The 19,081-nt window shown below is 54.3% G+C and overlaps 8 protein-coding genes across 8 annotated transcripts; 5 read left to right on the forward strand and 3 right to left on the reverse strand.

The window, feature by feature from the left end:
- Positions 1-53: 53 nt before the first annotated feature.
- On the forward strand, positions 54-993 carry SNOG_13522 (hypothetical protein; the record flags this gene model as incomplete). Its single annotated transcript, XM_001803678.1, has 2 exons — positions 54-202; positions 243-993. The coding sequence occupies 2 exons, from the start codon at positions 54-56 to the stop codon at positions 991-993; spliced, it is 900 nt and encodes a 299-aa protein (XP_001803730.1).
- Positions 994-3,340: 2,347 nt separating this feature from the next.
- SNOG_13523 (hypothetical protein) lies at positions 3,341-6,231 on the forward strand (the record flags this gene model as incomplete). Its single annotated transcript, XM_001803679.1, has 3 exons — positions 3,341-4,760; positions 4,854-6,083; positions 6,188-6,231. 3 exons carry the CDS (start codon positions 3,341-3,343, stop codon positions 6,229-6,231), a joined length of 2,694 nt encoding a protein of 897 aa, XP_001803731.1.
- A 1,533-nt stretch (positions 6,232-7,764) lies between these two features.
- SNOG_13524 (hypothetical protein) lies at positions 7,765-9,051 on the forward strand (the record flags this gene model as incomplete). Its single annotated transcript, XM_001803680.1, has 1 exon — positions 7,765-9,051. The coding sequence occupies one exon, from the start codon at positions 7,765-7,767 to the stop codon at positions 9,049-9,051; it is 1,287 nt and encodes a 428-aa protein (XP_001803732.1).
- A 497-nt stretch (positions 9,052-9,548) lies between these two features.
- SNOG_13525 (hypothetical protein) lies at positions 9,549-11,446 on the forward strand (the record flags this gene model as incomplete). The annotated part of the gene is made up of 4 exons (XM_001803681.1): positions 9,549-10,044; positions 10,150-10,177; positions 10,233-11,268; positions 11,306-11,446. The coding sequence occupies 4 exons, from the start codon at positions 9,549-9,551 to the stop codon at positions 11,444-11,446; spliced, it is 1,701 nt and encodes a 566-aa protein (XP_001803733.1).
- Positions 11,447-11,751: 305 nt separating this feature from the next.
- On the reverse strand, positions 11,752-12,180 carry SNOG_13526 (hypothetical protein; the record flags this gene model as incomplete). The annotated part of the gene is made up of 1 exon (XM_001803682.1): positions 11,752-12,180. One exon carries the CDS (start codon positions 12,178-12,180, stop codon positions 11,752-11,754), a length of 429 nt encoding a protein of 142 aa, XP_001803734.1.
- Positions 12,181-12,737: 557 nt separating this feature from the next.
- Positions 12,738-13,964, reverse strand: SNOG_13527 (hypothetical protein; the record flags this gene model as incomplete). Its single annotated transcript, XM_001803683.1, has 2 exons — positions 12,738-13,360; positions 13,715-13,964. The coding sequence occupies 2 exons, from the start codon at positions 13,962-13,964 to the stop codon at positions 12,738-12,740; spliced, it is 873 nt and encodes a 290-aa protein (XP_001803735.1).
- Positions 13,965-14,792: 828 nt separating this feature from the next.
- Positions 14,793-16,816, forward strand: SNOG_13528 (hypothetical protein; the record flags this gene model as incomplete). The annotated part of the gene is made up of 4 exons (XM_001803684.1): positions 14,793-14,991; positions 15,052-15,115; positions 15,436-16,022; positions 16,077-16,816. The coding sequence occupies 4 exons, from the start codon at positions 14,793-14,795 to the stop codon at positions 16,814-16,816; spliced, it is 1,590 nt and encodes a 529-aa protein (XP_001803736.1).
- Positions 16,817-17,197: 381 nt separating this feature from the next.
- Positions 17,198-18,901, reverse strand: SNOG_13529 (hypothetical protein; the record flags this gene model as incomplete). The annotated part of the gene is made up of 1 exon (XM_001803685.1): positions 17,198-18,901. The coding sequence occupies one exon, from the start codon at positions 18,899-18,901 to the stop codon at positions 17,198-17,200; it is 1,704 nt and encodes a 567-aa protein (XP_001803737.1).
- Between the last annotated feature and the right edge of the window lie 180 nt (positions 18,902-19,081).

Raw genomic sequence — 19,081 nt, forward strand, 5'->3', positions numbered from 1 at the left:
ACCTACTCTCCGATCCGTTAAGAGTTATAACAACCGGGAGCAAATACATCAGCATGGCTGCTCCGACCCAGAAGTTCCCGTGTAATACTTGCGGGCTGGGATTTACGAACAGTATGGAGCAGCGCGAACACATGCGGTCGGATTGGCATGTGGGGAATCTGCGGCGCCGGATCGCGGGGGAAGGTGTGCTGGCGGAAGAGGAGTATGAGGAGGCACATCCCAAGGCTTAGTGGGAAGTCTAGACGACGGTCTCTATCGCCGCCAATCATAGAGCCGGAGGATGAATATGAAGAAGAAGACGAAGGAGAACAAGAGGGTGACGAGGGTGGAATGGTAGCAGTCGAGCAGTGTCTGTTCTGCCCTCTCACACTCTCTTCAATCGACTCCACGCTCGAGCATATGAGCCAAACGCATGGACTGTACATACCTCATGTCGATCGCATACCCGACCTTTCATCCTTCCTCGGCTTCCTCAACACACTCGTCTTCAACCACCACGAGTGCCTGTATTGCGGAGCGCAGAAAGGGAGTGTAAGCGGTGTGAGGACGCATATGAGAGACAAAGGACATGAGAAGGTTCGGTGGGAGGATGTGGAGGAGTTTTGGGATGGGGCTGGGGATGGGGAAGAGGGAAAAGAGGTAGAAAGAAGAGGGGAAACGGAGTGGCAACTACCATCCGGAGCAATTATAAACAGCAGATCCGACTCGACATGTAAACCACGGCATGCACGGTGGAGGACTAGAGCGCACGAGAAGGCTACGGCGCGCGCTGCAATTACTTCTACGCCTTCTAGCGACCGCCAACTTACACGCAACGCCGAGCTGAGTCTATCCAGCGTTGCGGATTCGCAAATCAGGACGTTGCGGTGCGCTGAGAAGAAATCTAGAAGTACGGAAGCGATTGCAAGGACAGCATGTAGATGGAAGATGGAGCAAGCGCCCGTGTTGACGAAGTATTACAAGAAGCAGAATCCGGTGTATCAGGCTGGATGAATGGGAGGAAAGAGGATGGTACTGGGACTGATAAAATCTTGCCTTGGTAGAAAGCGAGCGGCTGGATTGTCGGGTCATCCAAGACGACGCATCGGCACGATATCCGTCCGTCCCGCAGAAGTGGAGAAAACCTGTACAATATTTCACAAAGTCACTGCACAGCTCAGTGTTCCATCAGGGATTGCTAGAAATAATTCGCACTGGCGTTTTGCAGGATTGAAGTTGCTGTAGTGTCGCTTGATTCGCTGGCGCAGCGCCTCGCGCGCATGAACTGGATTGACGTGTCAAAGCCCCTGGGTAGACAACGCATACTATATGTTTATGCGAACAGGAGGGAACAAATCAACAGGGAAGAGAGAGACTAGATGATGTGTGTTGTCATACATCGTGAAGCATGCGTGTTGGTGGTGTTGAAGTGTGGGACGGGGCAAGCTTCACTTCAGGCGGAGAAGAGAGGTACCGGTGAAGATTTGGGATCAGGACTTCAGCAAGGGCAATCGTGACAGCTGCGTCGAATGCATCAACTGTGCAAGATCAATGTTGCACGGCTTGTGAGTTTCCATGCTCTTGCAGCTGGTGTTCTAGCTCCGAGGATGAAGAGATCAGTTTTCCCGAAAAGCGACTGCTGCAGGACCACGGCATGCAGTAGTGGGCTGCACGTCGAAAGCATGCCGAAAACGTCTCCTGTGCGACGCAACTGTGGGGCTCTTGTGTATGTGAACATAGCCGAAGCTACCTAAAGCAAAACTGCGTGCAGGGCCTGTGAAGGAGTTAGCACTCGGTTATGTCTGGACTAATGTATGCGCGCCCAAAAGAGGGGGCTACAATCAATGCCGGCTGATGGCGGAGGATTGAGGAGACGGTATTTTCAGCATGTCCCGCCATTGTTGGAGGAAGGTGGGTAGAGGAATATTGACAAGCGGTGGTCAGATTGTGCGACTCACCGCAGTTTTGTAAAGTGGCTGGCACACACGACTCCGCGCCAATCAATTGCAGGGCTGTCGTGTCTCGCAGGTCGACTCATGCCTACAGCGCGTCTGATTCGAATGAAAAGGGCCTTGGTTTGGGCCGACTGCGCTGCTGTTGATGCAGGGCGGCAGGTCTCCTGTCCAATGCAGTGTTGGGTGCTTGACCGCCACGCCAATGGGGCAGCAAGCAAAAACAGTGCGGTGCTGCACATGCACACGCAATTCTGAACGTGTTTCTCTCCTCCCCGCTCTCGTGAGACTTGTTCCAATACAGCCGCGTTGTGTCACTCTCCAGCCTCCTCCTGATACGGTCACCGATTACGATTACGATTACGATTACAGTGTTGCGGCGTAGCCTGGTCGCGTTCAGGGTGCGAACTAGCGCTGATTGGACAGCCTCATCTGGCGCATCGCATCCCCATCTCATCTCACATCGGACGGACTCAGACTCAGACCACCCATTCCTGTCGCCACCCCGAAGCCGAATTTTGCAGCCTTTCCCTCTGCGCCCTTTCGAGCCTCACTCCGGACTCTGGCTGCCATTGCTATTCTTTGCATTGTTTGGACGGATCCTTAATTCGCGGTTAGGCGCCAACGCGAGGGTATTGGCATGTCGCTTGGGCCTCAATAATATCACGGGCTGTGCTCTGCGGGATTAGGAAGCCGGTGAAGCGGAAATTCTATTCACCGAGAGCACTCAGGAGCAAACAGCGACGGCAAACCCAAGGAGGACTGCAGATGCGCAAACACGGGTTCCAGGCGCAGAGCATAAACTAGATCGATGGATGCGAACAGCCACAGTTACACACATCAAGGACACGACAGGAGGACGGCGCCAAAGCGATAACAGCCAAACCAATCGATACGCATCCGACCAGCAACGCCCCCGCACCACGCACCCCGTCACGACGAGTCGGCGCACGTTACCTGACGCACGACGAAGGCTGGCAGAGAGGGATAAGAGGGCCGCGCGAGCTGAGGAACGTCCCCACGCCGCGTCTTGCGGTGCGTGTGCTATTGCAATTGCGATAGTAGACCATGCCCCATCTACTGTCCACAGACAATGGAAATAGAGAGTCGAGCCGCAGTCGGAGCAGACAGCGGGCGCGCTCTGAAGTGAACGAGCACCGCAGCGTCTGGGAGCGCCTCAACTTCCAGAAGATTGGCTCGTGGCTGAAGAGAGAAGACGGCGAGCCACAGCTGCCTTCCGCCACCGGCCCGTACCCTCATTGAAGGTCGAGGATGAGAGCAACAAGGAGAATGGGCGGCCGCATTCGAGTGGGGAGCACGCGACAAGAACGAGCGGGCTGGGCCTGCTGGATCGGAAGAACAGCAGGAGAGTCGTCCCTGGGCTCCCACGCTCACTGACCTTCAAGCGCATGAACAGCGAGAAGAGAGACAAGCTACTCGAAGTCCCGCCCGAGCCCGAGCAGCGACGAGCGTCGTCCGCAGACCGAAAACCGACTCCTTTCCCGCGACGCGACTTCTCTCCGCCCCCTATCTCCGCCCCTTCCATGTCTGCGCCAGACGTCTTGACTCCCCAGGACAGCGAAACACAGCAGAAACCACTGCCCGAAACCACGATAGGCGGCGCGTCGGATCAGAATCTCCCCGCGGGCGCACGGCAGATTGACTATGGCGAGAGCCTAGACCATCTGTCTGCAGGCGAGCCACCCCAGCTGGATGTGGTGGATGAGTTCTCAGAGCGAGGCTCGCAACGATCCGTGTCAGACGTGGACGACATACGGTTGCAGGAAGAGTTGGAAGCACGGTGGATATTGAACCTCAGCATGCACTTCCGCGACTTGTCCGATCGCGAGAAGTTCTTCCTCACATACGCCGAAGAGCCCAACAAGTGGAGGAGAGTGACCGTGTCGTGCGATTACCGCCAGCTCGAACCCGATTCCCTCGAAGCGGATCTCAAGACACTGCATTACCAACGCGACAAGAGCGCCAGGATATACGAAGCGATACGTGGATCACTCGGCGGCATACAGTTCTACGACACTGTGACAAACCTCAAGCTCGAAACCACCGATGGCCGCCTCCACGTCCACGTCACTGAAGACGTCAACGAAATCATCCCGTATCCCTCGACCTCGTCCATCGAGCATCTCGACTGCAAGCGCTTCAAGGAAAACGCCATCTGCTTCGACTCGCACATTTCCGGCTTCGTGTACAAGGTGGCCGTCAACAACAAGCCGCTCATCAAGAAAGAGATTCCCGGACCTGACGCCGTCGAGGAGTTTCTGTACGAGATCAATGCTCTGTGTAGCTTGCAAGACTCCAAGTCTGTCATCAAATTCGAAGGCATCATTGTGGACGAAACGAACGATCTGATCAAGGGATTGCTGATCAGCTATGCCGATCAGGGTGCACTAGTCGACATGATCTACGACTTCAAACCAACCGATCAACTACCCTGGGAACGTCGTGAAAAGTGGGCGCGCCAGATTGTGGAAGGGCTTTCAGAAATACACGAAGCAGGTTACGTACAGGGTGACTTCACGTTATCAAACATTGTCATTGACAAACACGACGATGCCAAAATCATCGACATCAACCGCCGCGGATGTCCAGTGGGCTGGGAGCCGCCCGAGCTGGCCAAGCTCATCGAGAGCGGCCAAAGGATATCGATATACATAGGAGTCAAGTCTGATCTTTACCAGCTCGGCATGGTGCTGTGGGCGATCGCGGAACAACAAGATGAGCCGGAACGACAGGACCGACCACTGACAAAGACTATGGACCATCCCCGGTCCGACATTCCCGACTACTTCAGAGATGTTGTGCGAGCATGTATGAGCAGCCTGCCACGGAATCGACCCTCGGCCTCGCAACTTCTTAAGCAATTCCCACCACCGTATCAGGTCATCGAGATGAAACCTACAGTAACCTCAAGAGAAAGCGTTTCCACGCATAGGAGCGACAAGGAGTACATTGACCCTGCCACAGCTGTCGATCTCAACGACATAACGCAATATCGCCGTCACTCGAGGCAGCAGTCGTCGTTCGAGGACGTAAAGGTACCGCCTACCGAATACCCTGCCTCTTCAGGCTCCTACATCATGGCCAATCACGACAACAACCGTGGCCGCTCACCAGGTGACGCACAAAGCTACAGGAGAAGTGACTGTTCACCATACCCTGGTCACCGGTCGGTCATGTCTCTTGAAGACTCAGAGCTGGAAAACGAACTTGCCAGCCTTCCAGCCAGTAGGGAGGCGCGATGGGAACAAATCTATGTTGACGGAGACACTAAGCTTGTCCAAAGAGGCTGTGGCGATATCAGCGTGCATGACTTTGCCACCCAAGAACCAAAGGAGATATGCATTACCACACCCCCTGCCGAGATGGAGAATTCATTCGCGACGAACAAGCCGGTTGAGGATGCGCCTCTAAATTTCTCTGCGCTCATGCCAATTGAGCCGCAGGCACCACAGACCAGTCTGCTGCAGCCTGAAATTGGGCAGCAGACCAGCGTAGACGGCAGAGCATCCTTCAGTGATCGAGTGCATCAACTGGCTCAGGCGCAACCACAACATAACTCGCCGCAAGCCTCTCCAATACGAAGTCGATTTCCTGCTATTTCAGATCCCCTGGAGCTTGCGGATCTCGAGCTCGAAGTGGACCTGAGCTCTTCCGTGACGACTTCAGTAGGACCTTCCCGTGTCAACACCGGCTTCTCCATCTTCGACCTCCCCGAGCGCGCGAGGCGAACCGACACCGGCTTCTCAGTCGCAACCGGCTACCGCATGCCTGTCCACCAAGACTCAGGCTTCGCGGAGCCAGAACGGATGCTCTACGAGAGTGAACCAATACGCCGCAGCCTGGACGGAAGTATCCGCGACTTCCAACTCAACGAGGAAGACGACATCGTCAGCGACCGCCTCTGGGACTCAAAGGACGGAGTGATGTTTGGCCAGGGCATCCGCGCCTCCCAACTCGAAGTCAAACCCCTCACATTCCCCGACTACTCCCTCGCCACACCCTCCTCCAAACCAGGCAGCAACATCCACCCCGCATCCGACAAACCCCTCGACGAAAAATCATCAAACGCCACCATCCGCCCGCCGAGTATCCGCATACCAGACCTGTACCACAAATCCATCGACAGCAACAGTAATAACCCCCTCACGCCCCCGAAATCAGGCGTGTCGTATCAGCCGCTATATATCCCCACCGCACGCTCGAGTTTCATTGATGAATATCTGAGTCCTACGCAGAGTCGCGAGGGCTCACCGGTCAGGGGCGGGAGCGATTTGGATGATTATTTGGGGGCGGAGATTAGTTTGGTATGAGGGGAATACATTTTACGTATATACTACGTGCAAGAAAGAAAGAAGAAAGAAACAAATCAAGGAAGAAGAGGTAGATATTTCCGTGTTTCGCGAGAAACGCAAAAGTTTGAGTTTTGCATGAGAACGGTTTTTTGTGTTTTGGGTTAGCGGGCGTCTGGGATAGGTACGAGCGCATTTGACGTCGGGGTTGATGAAAGAGGATTATTAAGGCTTTTAACTTTGTCGAGTATGTTTACATTCGTTTTTCTTTTATTTTCTTGTAAGATGTGTGGGTTTTTGGGGATAGGGACGCATAGATACCTGGGCTGCGGGTGCATTGGTTTATAGTGTGAATGTGAATGATTGTCATACTTTGACCATGTAGAAATGTGCTTGTGAGGAGTTGCGGTTTGTGCGTGAGGTAATCGTATTTCAGCCGACAATACAATACGTAGTGCACAGCACTTCAAATGCAACGCTGCAGAACGCGTGAACCGCGTAGCATCGCTGATTGGATCACCACATGTTGTGACAGGACGCCTATGCGGAAGAATGGTAGATGGGCACCAGACGCAGACTGAATTCCTGTCCCGCCCTCCCCCAAGAGGAACATGTAAGCTCCTCAAAACTATTACATCACTTCGCGCGTGTGCAGAACGGACGCGAATGTTTTTGCCGCTGCCTAGTATGGGGGCTATTTCCTCGCCTATGACAGCACGTATTTGAATATCTGCCAAGGTCAGCAGCTGAGTAGGAACGCTGCTTACATGTGGAAGTGATGCCCAACCCCGCTCTTTATTTACTGTCATTCTTACAATTCGCAGCCTGGTTCAGTGGCGATGAAGTCCGAGAGCGATGCCTACGATAGCTCTGGAGACCAGTCGCCTTACGACTACCAGCCGTTAAAGCCCGGTCAGATCCGCCTTTTGCAGGCTGAATGGGTCACTGAGCCCTCCTTGCAGCACGTCTTTCCATGGACATCATCGCGAAAATCCTTAGAGCTTCATACTGTCCGTGTGGAGCTTGAGGAACAGCATAATTACGAAGCAGTGTCGTACGTTTGGGGCACCGCGCCTGCGTCCGTCAGTGTGATGTGCAATGGATGCCCGGTGTTTATCACACCGACGCTTCATGAGCTGCTGGGATTTCTAGCAGGGGCGGGGAGGAACCTCTGGGTCGATGCGGTTTGTATCGATCAGAGGAACTCGGAAGAGAAGGCTATGCAGATACCGCTGATGCGCCTGATCTACTCAAAAGCAGAAGCAGTTGTCATATGGCTGGGAGCCTCAGATTCTTCGGTCACGGCTTTTATGGAAGAGTTACCTAGGGTATGCAAGCTTTCTAGATCGTGGACGCCTACAGATCCTACAGGGGACATCTATTGGAGAGGTAAAGACTGGCCTCCAGACGGTGACCCGTTCTGGGAAGGGCTGTTCCACCTTGTTCGCCACCAGTGGTTCGCACGCCTATGGACTTTCCAAGAAGTTGTGCTTGCGAAACGCGGATACATAGTCTATGGGAACATGTGGAGACTACTCGAAGACTTTGTGGCCTTTTACTATCCGGAACAGGGAGCAAGTGGTTCTTATGTAGTTCCCGGGGTGGACCACTACGATCAAATCCCAAATCTCGATTTGTCATTGTCTATTGCCTACAATGCATGTAGTGTCATTAATTGGCGACATAGCAAGGGCAGCGATACACCAGTGCAACTTGCGGAACTACCGAGCTTGCTTTACCATGTCAGGCACAGGAGGGTCACGGAACAAGTCGATCGAGTCTGGGCAATCGCTGGTGTCCTTTCTGAGAGTCTCCAAGCTCGACTTTCATCCAAGATTGACTACGGTGAAGGCTCTCGCTCCCAATATTGGACGACATATCTATCCTTTTCCAAGGCTGTATTCGAAGAGGAGCAGTCTCTGGTTCTTCTGAACATTCCGCCATCTGTCGGACAGCATCACATTGAGCTTCCATCCTGGTGTCCTGATCTCTCTTCCAGCGAGCTTGCATGCAACTTGAAAATCAACCACTCCTGGCGCGCGCGCCAATTGCCCAAGGCGCGTCAACGCATCTGGTGGTTTGATCCCCAACACGATGTGCAAAAGTGTGTCGAGAAACGAGCGGCTGTCGTTGATCATTCATTGAAGTCGATCTCAATCAACAGCAACGACTCAATCTTGAACGTCCGTGGATTCGTCGTGGATACCATCGAAGAAGTCGTGGACGGAGCTGGCCTGCTTCCTCTGTGGCGTCGTGACCCTTGCAACGATTGGCGCGACCTCGATCCAGCGAACGCGGCCATCCGCACTATCGTAGCATACTATCTCCAAGCACTCAAACTCGCTCAACGTACTCGTTGCAAGCAAGATGACACAACGCTTCCGAGAGAGTTTGTGTCCTGCCTCTTCCGCGACAGCCGTTTCAGCACCGAGGCAGAAAGATTTTGCGTCGATATGTTCCACATGCTTGAACTTGTCATGGAAGGTATGGAGGAAGGATACAGACATATTGCTCCCGACAAAAGACACTGGGGTGCAAAGTTGTGGCGCATTTTGACCAGGTTGATTGGACACTCTTTCTTTGCCACAAGCAGTGGTCGTTTTGGTATCGCTTCCCCTGGTTGCAAGCCTGGGGATGGAACATGTGTTTTCTATGGTGGCGAACCGCTATATGTATTGCAGCATGAGGGTACTGGAGTAGAGGCCAAGGCTGTAAAATTCGGTGGTGTTGCGTTCATCCCGCATTTGATGGACCAGGACCAACGGGACGATGCACGGCTTGGTCCAGATGAGACTTTTGCCATAAGCTGAGGATATATCAATTTCAATGCATTTTACGTTCTCCAAGGGTAGGACTTACCTCGTTGTCACGGAATATAGATCCTAACGCCACGTCTGAAAAGGTCCAAGGCTATGTACATTAGCAAAGCAACATATAAATCGACATGGCTATGCATGGCGAGTTCTAATCGACCCCTGTTAATCGATAGAAGGAGATAACTTGGATATTGTGGCGCCTACTGGGGTCATGTTTACACACAGCCACCGCCACCAAGGCGCCAATCATACGAAAGGAAAACGTGAAGTCTGCCTTGCGATCATTTCTTCCATCTTACCCCTCACTTATCCCTCTATTAGAAATACTCGGGCACGACAGCGCACGACCAGAAGTGAAGGAAGGAACTCATTGCAGCATATCAAAAAGAACTCGGTCCTTTGACCATTGAAGCGGCAATCCACTCCTCAGATGTGATAGCCTAGTAACGTGTGAACAATCCGCGGAGTCCCTCTCGGTTTCTTGTGGCATCATGGCAGACTCTAGCCAAGCTTTCGACCAGTCCCCTTACTCCGATCAACCTCTCGGCCCTGGGGAAATCCGGTTATTGGTAACCGAGACAGTCCCTGTACCTCTACAACACGTCTTCCCCTGGCTATCCGAAGAAGCTACTATCAGCCTTACCACAAAGGTATTCCGACTTGACCAGAAACCTGATTTCCACGCGATATCTTATGTCTGGGGAACCGCTCCAGCCTCAATCAGAGTCCCTTGCAATGGAAATGATCGAAGTCTTCTCGTCACCCCGACCGCTTATGAGATGCTCGCGAATTTCGCAAAGTTTCAACGGTTGTGGTGGTGGGTCGATGCTGTTTGTATCGACCAGGAGAACGAAGTCGAAAAGGCTGGTCAAATTCCGCTGATGCGGCAGATCTACGCAAAAGCAATAAGTGTGGCAGTGTGGCTAGGTGTTGGAAACCCCGCAATGCATGCTTTTATGAATCAATTCGATCATCTTGTGGAACTGAGTAAGACTTGGCTACCAACTTACTTGACATGGGACGATGATTGGAGGGGGGGAGAATGGCCAAGAAATGACGACATAGTTTGGGAAGGTTTGATGCATATACTAGACCATGAGTGGTTCCGGAGGTTGTGGACGTAAGATCCATTTTCATGAGAGTTGGTAAAAACGTGTCGTGCTGAATGAAAGCAGTTTCCAAGAAATAGTTCTTGCGGACCGAGCCACCCTCGTATGCGGGACGGGATATATCGACGCGCCTTCATTCATGATCTTAGTAAAAGATGGACTCTCCCAACAAGGTGGATATATTTTCTACGATCGCAGAGTTGCCGATCGTCTCCCAAGCAGACCCAAATATACCAGTCTTGCCTACGTGACCATCATGACCATCGTTAACAGCCAGATTGACATGCAGTCTGGAAACGATGCGTTTCTCGCGGAATTCTTGTTTGGACTGCGAAATCATCGCGTAAAAGAGCCAGTCGATAGAATCTGGAGCATAGCCGGACTACTTAGCGAAGAGTTGCAAGCAAAACTTATAACCGCGGTTGATTACAGTGAGCAAGGACGTGGGGAGTATCACAAGACATATGTCAAGTTTTTCAAGGCTGCGATTATGACAGCACAGTCTGTGTCCCTGTTGATACTTCCTCCCACGATTGGGCGGGATGATGACTTGCTGCCGTCATGGTGTTCGGACCTCGCAGCAAAGCCAGCGTGTGATTTTTGCATTTCGGGACAATGGAACCGGCCTGTCGCTGTTTCGCGCGTCCGACCAACCAACATACTTCAAGAGGACAATGACACAGAGAAGTCCAAGGCGCGAGTTACGGCGATTATGAGCCATCCATTGAAGAATTCTATCTCCATCGACCATGATAACACGTTGCATGTTCGAGGTTTTGTCTTAGACAGAATAACAGAAATCGTTCAAGATTCAGACGTGCGTGGGCAAGTTAGTTATCGCGAAGAAGGGGGCTGGGAACACTGGAATATGGAGAACCCAGCACACGTGGCCGCTGTAAAATGGTTAGAAGAAGGATTGAGTCTTGCTCGCCGTTTGTCTCATACTTCGGATGAAGAAATACCACCCCATTTCCTGATGTCCATTCCGGCGGACTGGCGCATCACACCGGATGCTGAGAGGGTCATCCGGAATGCGTTGAAGTCCATAACAACAGGCGGATACGACTACTTCCATGCCCTAGAAGAGGAGGAAAGAGGGTATGTGTGGACTATTATGAGCACCATAATACATTTGGTAGGACACTGCTTCTTCGCCACAGCAGGTGGACGATTCGGCATCGCAGTACCAGGCTGCAAAGTCGGCGACGAAGTGTGTGCTCTCTACGGCGGAGAAGCACTGTACAACATGCGACGAACAGGCAGTGAGCGCTCGACAGTGAAGTTTTGCGGGGTTGCCTTCCATACCATTCCTAATGGAACAACACCAACGCGACGCCGCGAAATTACAAGAGGACGAGATATTCGGCATTCAATAAGTAGCAAAATACGACGCAGGATCACCAATCGGAGAGGCATTCAGTATCAATACATAGCAGTTCACGCTACAGAATCACAAAGCGGGGAGGCATTCAGTATTCAGTGAGGGGAGAATTCGTATTCATTCATATAGGCTCAAAAAGAGCCAAATCGTCGTGCCCAGATCATCTGAGCCTTGGTGCCGGCGCACCGCTGCCAACGCAGTGCCCTAGGGCAAAGCGTTCTCTCCCACCTCCGCCTCCGCCTCCCTCTCCTCGCCCTCTTCCTCTTCCTCTTCCTCTTCCTCATCCTCCTCCTCCTCCTCCTCCTCCTCCTCCTCCTCCTCCTCCTCCTCCTCGGCCTCCTCCTCCATCTCCTCATCTCCATCCCCAATCAACCCGCCGCCCGGAATCCCGATCACCCAATTGGCGACCCGGGAGTACTCCCAGCAGTTGGAGCACTGCGCGTGCCCGCACCACCAGGAACGCGCGCCGACGTCGTTGGCGATGCCAACGTCGTGCTTCTCGAAGCACCCGCAGCAGAGCCAGCGGTCCTCGTGCTCCTCGGAGCCACCCGAGGAAACCGACATGGCATCGCTGCCCTCCGAGACGCCGCGGGCGAGCTCGGTAAAGGACACGAGGCCCCGGACAGCAGACATTGTTGCTGTTGCTGTTGTTGTTGTTGCTGTTGTTGGTGGTGGTGTTGGTGTGGTAGGAGAGTGACCAACAGGTACGGTATTATGATGTGGCTTTGTTGGTAAGTTTTCTAGATTTGTGGAAACTTGAGGGAGGTATTTCGGTGCGGAAAAGAGCTTTTGTGCGGGCGGGAGGTGGGGCTCGTGCGCGGCTCGGGGGTGAAGGAGTGCGGGTTTTTTTAAGATTGGCATGACTGTTTCTGCGTTTGCTTCCATTTGTGGCTATTCCTCTTCGAACATGAGCAATCGTTACCTTTTGGGACTTAATTGATACATAATACTGCTTAGACACATATCAATACACCATGCATGTCAGATCAGACGAGAAGTTCACTCAAAACACAGGAACACCAGAGAAATTTTAGATGGGAGCCTGGACGTACCCAGGAATCCTCATCCTGTCGAGTACTTCCCATTGAAGTACTGAAGCCCTATGGGCATGGCCATCGTAACGTCGTGACCCAGATGGGTGATCTTGAAGTATCACCGGACCCAACGCCGGCACCCCCAGATGAATGCGATTAGTAGCCCTGGTCCTCCTCGTCCATGTCATCCTCGAGCTCGATGACCATGTCGATCCAGCCGCCGCCACCATACTGGCACTTGCTGGGGCCGACCTCGATGAAGCCCGACTTGGCGTAGAACTTGACATACTTTTCCCTGCAGATCAATGCCACCCTTTTGGCGACACCGGCGTCCTTGATGCGCTGGACATAGCTCCTCAGCAGAACCTGACCGAAGCCCTGGCCCTGAAAGTCAGGGTGGACACAGAGGGAGTGGATGCAGACTGTCTCGCCATCTTCGTTATGACCGGTGGTTGGGGTGAGTTGGTACTTGGTCTGCCAGTCCTTGGGGTAGTCCATGGCATCATCAGTGACAATCCGTGATGAGGTCTTGGTGGCGATGATGTGGGCGAGTAGGACGCGCTTGCGGTCGGCATCTGAGGAGTCGATGGAGGGGAACTTGCGCGCCTTGATGATATCGCCTAAGGGACCAGAGGTGGTGGCATAGGCGGAGGTGAATAGTCCGGAGCAGAGCTCGCCACAGGTGCGGAGACGGTACTCGATCTGTCTGTGGTCAGTGAGGTATCCTTGGATACATGAAAGTTCGGTCGACAAGGTGGTGACTTGGAGGTACAACAGGACTGAGCTCCGCGGAGTAAAGCGCGTTGCACAAAGACGAAAGAAAGCTGTCGCACAAGGACGAAAAGACCAGAAGCAGAAGCGCGAAAATGAGGCTGCTGAAAGTGACTGCGGCTTGCCGCAGATCCAGACTACGTGGTCGAATAACTTCATCGACGCAGACATGAGATTATACAAGTGCTGATTTGTGCGGCACAATGTCTCAAGCCACACCCGGCAATGGGGGAACGTGGAGAAAAGCGCATGGACCGACGCCTGACAGCAGCCCAATTGTGATACAGGGTATAATTCCGAAGTGACAAACTTGAAGCGAAGCTCGAAAATAGACATGTGCTATGGTTGGAAGACGCGGTCACCCACCTTCTCTCTTGAAGCGGCCTCAATGGGGTCGAAGGCAGCATGCTCGAGCCAATCGCAGTCGTCAAGGTCTTCGTAGTTGAGCAGCTGGGCGAATGGGTGGATGTCCTTCATCTTCTTGAAGCGCTGCTCTACGAAGACGGCCGAGTTGGATGAGCCTGACTCTTGCGGCGGACTAGAGGCGGATTCCCTAGACAACTGCGGCATGCCGTCGAGAGTCTTGCGGTCGGCTAGTAGATCTCGCGGCATCTTGGCGGGTGATCAGCGGTTCGTGACAGGTTTCCGATCGAGATTTGTTGGACCACAAGAAGCAGAAAAGCGGAGCTTGTGGGCGGGCGAGGATGTGGGATTCGGCTGCGCAGTGGTGTGTTCTTTGGGCGGGCGTGGTGGTGCCTGGATGTTCACGAGACGCCTTCTGGCCAAAGCCCCGCGCTCCCGCGCTTCGCTTGCCATGCCGTTGCAGATCATCCTTGCGCCGCTTTGGGGGGTCTATGCGGCACAGGCAAACGTCTTTTTGAGTGGAGACAACAAGGTGCACTAGACATGGCGTGATTTGAAAAACGTTCATGATTCATTACGGGATTTACGATGCCCCTGATGCATCCGCGTTGAGGCCGTCGGTGGCTATGTATGCGTGGGAGCCTGGCAGGCACAGCTACTCCTTGCTGCGGATCTGTTCTCGGATCGCAGGCGAACGAGATGTGCTAATGGCTTGCAGGGAGAGACAGTGGCAGACAGGGCTTGGGATCCAGCTAGGCTGCTTCGATCAGACGGTCTGGTGCGTGCAACGGGTGAGCATCTGCAGGCTGCATCCTGCTGCTGTGCTCCCGCGGCTCCTTGTCAACAGTCCATCAAGGGCGTTCTGCTATCCCGGTTTCTGGAGCGGGTGCTCGAGGCAAAAGAGGCGCCATGCGCGGAAAATTATATTCCAAACGGGAGGGGGCGCGCTGACAAGGAACCATGATCCAGCAATCCATATGTGAGCCTGCCAATGACGGGCTATAGTTCTCTCGCTCTAATGCAAGGCTGCTCCCATCGAAGAATACGTGCCACTGAAGCCATCCAAAATGCCCCGCAATGACGGACCCCGGTCGCATCACAGCAGGGCTACACCGCCAACCCAACATCGCGCAGAAGGGCTCGTTTCATGCTTCCAGGCAGTACTCTGCCTACGTGTTGCCTAGGTATCGCCCCAGCGGCAGCCCAACCTCGCTGCAATTGCTCCTATATTACGCAGACTGGCCGCTTTCCGCGCCCGCCTGCTCTCACAACATGTGTTTGCCGCGCTCCCTAGTCACTCGCTGATTATTAACTTCACTTGGGACGTGCGAAAGAGGCAACCTTGAGTCTCTCAGCTTCCATCACCTTCCCGTCAAGCTCAAGCTCAAGCTCAAGCTAGAGTAAGGCCATCGGCAAGCGCGTGCTACTCCCCGTCACTGCGGGCTCCTTTGGGCTGTTGCAAGCATTTCACCAACTGCACTTCATCGCTCCTCTGGGAACCGCCTGCGCCAGACTACAATCCCAGACACCCCGCCATCCACCCAGAACCTCGCCCTCCTCAACTCCTGCACACGGTACCACATTCTCTTGCCTGCTTTGAGAACCTCCTGCATCCACACGCAAGGAAGCCACACCCGCCGGCCCTTCCCGCCATGTGAGTTCACCCCAAACCATTGCTGTGCTACGCCCTGAGACACGCGACTAACAACGGCGATGCCAGGCCCCGCGTCACCATATCCATCACCGCGCCCGGCACGCCGTCAGACGGTGAGCTGTTGACTCTTGAGCTACCGCCCGGCAGCACCGTCAAGGACCTCAAGGGTTTCATCGAGGCTGAGACCAACCTGCCTGCGGCGTCACAGGGCATCTACCTCAACGGCCAGCCCGTCAGCCAGGAGACACAGACACTAGAGAATGTCGGAATAAGGGATGGCGAGATGCTGGCCGTCATCGTGCGCCAGAACCGGCAGCAGCCGCAGCAGCCAGCCGCCTCTCGACCGGCGCCCGTGGGCCAGTCTGATCCAGAGGCCGTGCGACAGCAGGTCCTTAGAAACCCTCAGGTCCAGGCCGAGCTTCGACAACGCGACCCCGAGCTCCTTGCCATCATGAACGACGCGGATCGTTGGAGAGAAGCATTCGCCTCGAGGCAGAATTCAGCCCAGAACGCCGAGCGCGAGCGCCAGAACCAGATCGCACTGCTCAACGAAGACCCTTTCAACGTCGAGGCCCAGCGCAAGATCGAAGACATTATCCGCCAAGAACGGGTTGTCGAGAACTTGGAGAAGGCGTACAACGAGAACCCAGAAGGTATGTCCATGACTCAGCCTCACATCTCTTTTGCCCGCTTGCTTACATCAACAGTCTTCGTGCGCGTCCACATGCTCTACATCAACACCGAGGTTAACGGCGTTCCGGTCAAGGCGTTCGTCGACTCGGGCGCCCAGGCCACCATCATGTCTCCTGACTGCGCTGAGCGATGCGGCATCATGCGTCTTATGGATACGCGTTATGCCGGCATGGCTCGTGGTGTTGGCACTGCGCGCATTCTCGGTCGCGTGCACCACGCCGAAATCAAGATTGGAGGCGCCGTCATGCCCTGCGCATTTACCGTCATGGAGGGCAAGGACGTCGACCTCCTATTCGGACTCGACATGCTCAAGCGCTACAAGGCCAAGATCGATCTGGAGAAGAATGCGCTCTGCTTTGAGAGCATCGAAGTCCCCTTCCTGCATGAGTCAGAGATCCCGCGGAACCTCGACGAGGCTGAGATGAACGAGCCCACTGTTGCCGGGCCCAATGGCACCGAAATTGGTGCGCGCTCGGGTGCTGTGCGACCCGCGGGTGGCTCTGCAGCTGTGGAGCCGTCCACTCAGGCCGGTCCCTCCGCGGCAGGCCCGTCTTCAGCATCAACCCCGGCCCCAGCACCAGCTCAGACCGCTCCTGCTCCGAGCGCACCCGGACCCTCGACTGCGTCCTCCTTCCCCGAAGAGCACATCAACCAGCTCATGAGCATGTTTGGTGTCGCCCGACAAGAGGCGATCCAGGCCCTGGAGATTGCCAGCGGCAATGTCGACGAGGCTGCCAGCGTCTTCTTAGGTTGAGGGTGGAAGCCACACAGCTTCTTCACAACGAGTCAATGACGAAAGTCACGACGTGCACTGGACACTCTTTTCGATGCACAGCAGCCTTGGTCTGCACTACTACTCCGCGTGGCATGACACCGCATCATTCAGATTTCCTTTCTAAATGACGAGGCATGACATCATGAGCTCACGACTGCATCGGTCTAATTGTATTATCTACGAACATGCGCAAAAGCGAACGGCGCTTCTGGGAAGGGAGGAGAGATTGGTTCACTAGACTCAGCGCAGCCGTATCGGATCGGGACGGAAGCATAATGAAGCTTCAGCAATGCATCTTTACGTTTATGACTGCTGCCAATGTGAAGTTTGAATTGTGATGGTTTGATATACTGACATACCTTACCTAATCTTGTACAAACAAGGCTTCAACACCTTCATCTCCTTCTCATCGTCCGCCTCGTCATCGCCAGCAATCGCATTCAGCTTCTTGCCCTTCATGCCAAACTTCATCGCCCTGCTCGTCTCAAACTTGCCCTCTGCCTTTGCCGCCGCGCCTTCTTTCGCGTTCTTGCCCTTGATCGCCGGCGCGCTCTTGACAAACTGCATCTTGACGAACATCTTGTTGGTCAGATCAATCGCGTCGCTCTGCTTCTCTGGCAGCGCGTCGAGCACGAAGCCGCGCTTCCTCAGGACCTCGACGAAGGCGCTGACATCCGTGCCTTCAGCGCCCGCGACGCCGTCGACAACTTGAGCGAGTTCAGACTCGTCCGCTGAGTCGACGATGCCTTCTTCCTCGGGCTTGTCTTTGCCCTTTTTCGACTTGTTCTTCTTATCGGGCTTCTTGAGCGAGCCGATGGAATTAATGGGCACACCACCCTTTTTGCGTTCGACGCGGCCGAAGCGGCTCTTGATCTCCGAAACCCAGAGTTCGCCGCGCCAGCGTAGGATGCGGTAGGCTTCGTCGATGAAGTCGAGCCAGTTCGTGCCCATGAGCGCGAGGCAGAATATCGCGACGTCGACGCTGCCATCTTGGAGGGGCAGGTTGGCGATATCTGCGACGGTGACGAGTGGGGCGGAGGGGCCGGTTGGTTTGCTGAGATCGAAGGAGTGCAGGGTCAAGTGGAGGTCGTTGAGATGGGGTTGGAGACGGTAGGATAGAGATGCGGTTCCACACCCAAGGTCGGCAATTGTGGCTTGGTGCTTATGGTTGCGCGGAAGGGGTTTGGAGTTTCCTGTTAACCTGACGCCTACCGCTGTGACTTCGGGCTCTTTGTCTGGCTCTTTGCCGCCCTTGCCCTTGCCCTTGGCTTTGCGTTGCGCGTCTTTCCATGGATCGCGATTTCGCACTTTTCCGCGCGCGAGGATGCTCTCGACGTATTCGTCTACGGGGTTCGAGGGCCACACTTCGACTTGTTGTGCAAAGCCGCGGTGATAGTCTTCGAACATTGACGGGTCTTCCTTGAACAACGAGAGCGAATCGACGGAAGGCTTGGTGTAGAGGGATTCGTTGAGGTGGCGGAAACGGGCGCTGGCGAGCTTTGCGCGCATCGATCTTTGGAGAGGCGTGAGGCCGGCAGGCTCGGGGATCAGAGATGTCAGATCGGTGGACTGGATGAGCCCCTTTCCGGCAGGTTTGGCATCATCGCCATTCGCTTGTGCCTTGTTGTCCTTCTTGCGCTTCTTCTTGTCTCGCTTGGCTTCGCTGTCGGTGTTTGCAGGCTTCTGAGCTGAGACATCTGGCGTTTTCACAGACGCATCCTTCTCTGTAGCAATAGAATCATCGTTTTCCCTCGATGCGGCCTCTTCGGCCTTTTGCTTGCTGCTCTTCCCTCTCTTTCTCTTTTTCCCACGCTTCTCCTGCGCACCGTCACCAGTCTCTTCTACGCCGTTGGTCGCGGTCGCAGGCTTCTCTTCTACAACTGAACCCTTTCCATCTACAACCTTGTCCCAGAGCTCACCAATGTTCTCCGCATTGACCTGTTGCTCCTGCTTCTCTTTGCGCTTCAACGCCTTCTTTCCAAGCTTGTTCGGGTCTTTGGGTTTCGGCTTTTCGACCTGAGCTGCGATCGGCGCAGAGACGTTCCAGCCCGGCACTGTGAACATTTTGGCGGATTTCTCCAGTAGATGGGTGCGTGTGCAAATTCACAGCTCGTGGAAGCTTGGGCGATGAGCTCGAAAATTTGGGCGGTGGAACTTTCTGCCGTGCGGGAAGTGGGGCGCGCTAAGGCGGAGGTTATCTTGACGCCGATTGATTGGGTTCACGAACAACGCGCTCAATCAATC

This window comes from Parastagonospora nodorum (genome assembly GCF_000146915.1).
Source record: "Parastagonospora nodorum SN15 chromosome Unknown scaffold_27, whole genome shotgun sequence".
NCBI lineage: Eukaryota > Fungi > Ascomycota > Dothideomycetes > Pleosporales > Phaeosphaeriaceae > Parastagonospora > Parastagonospora nodorum.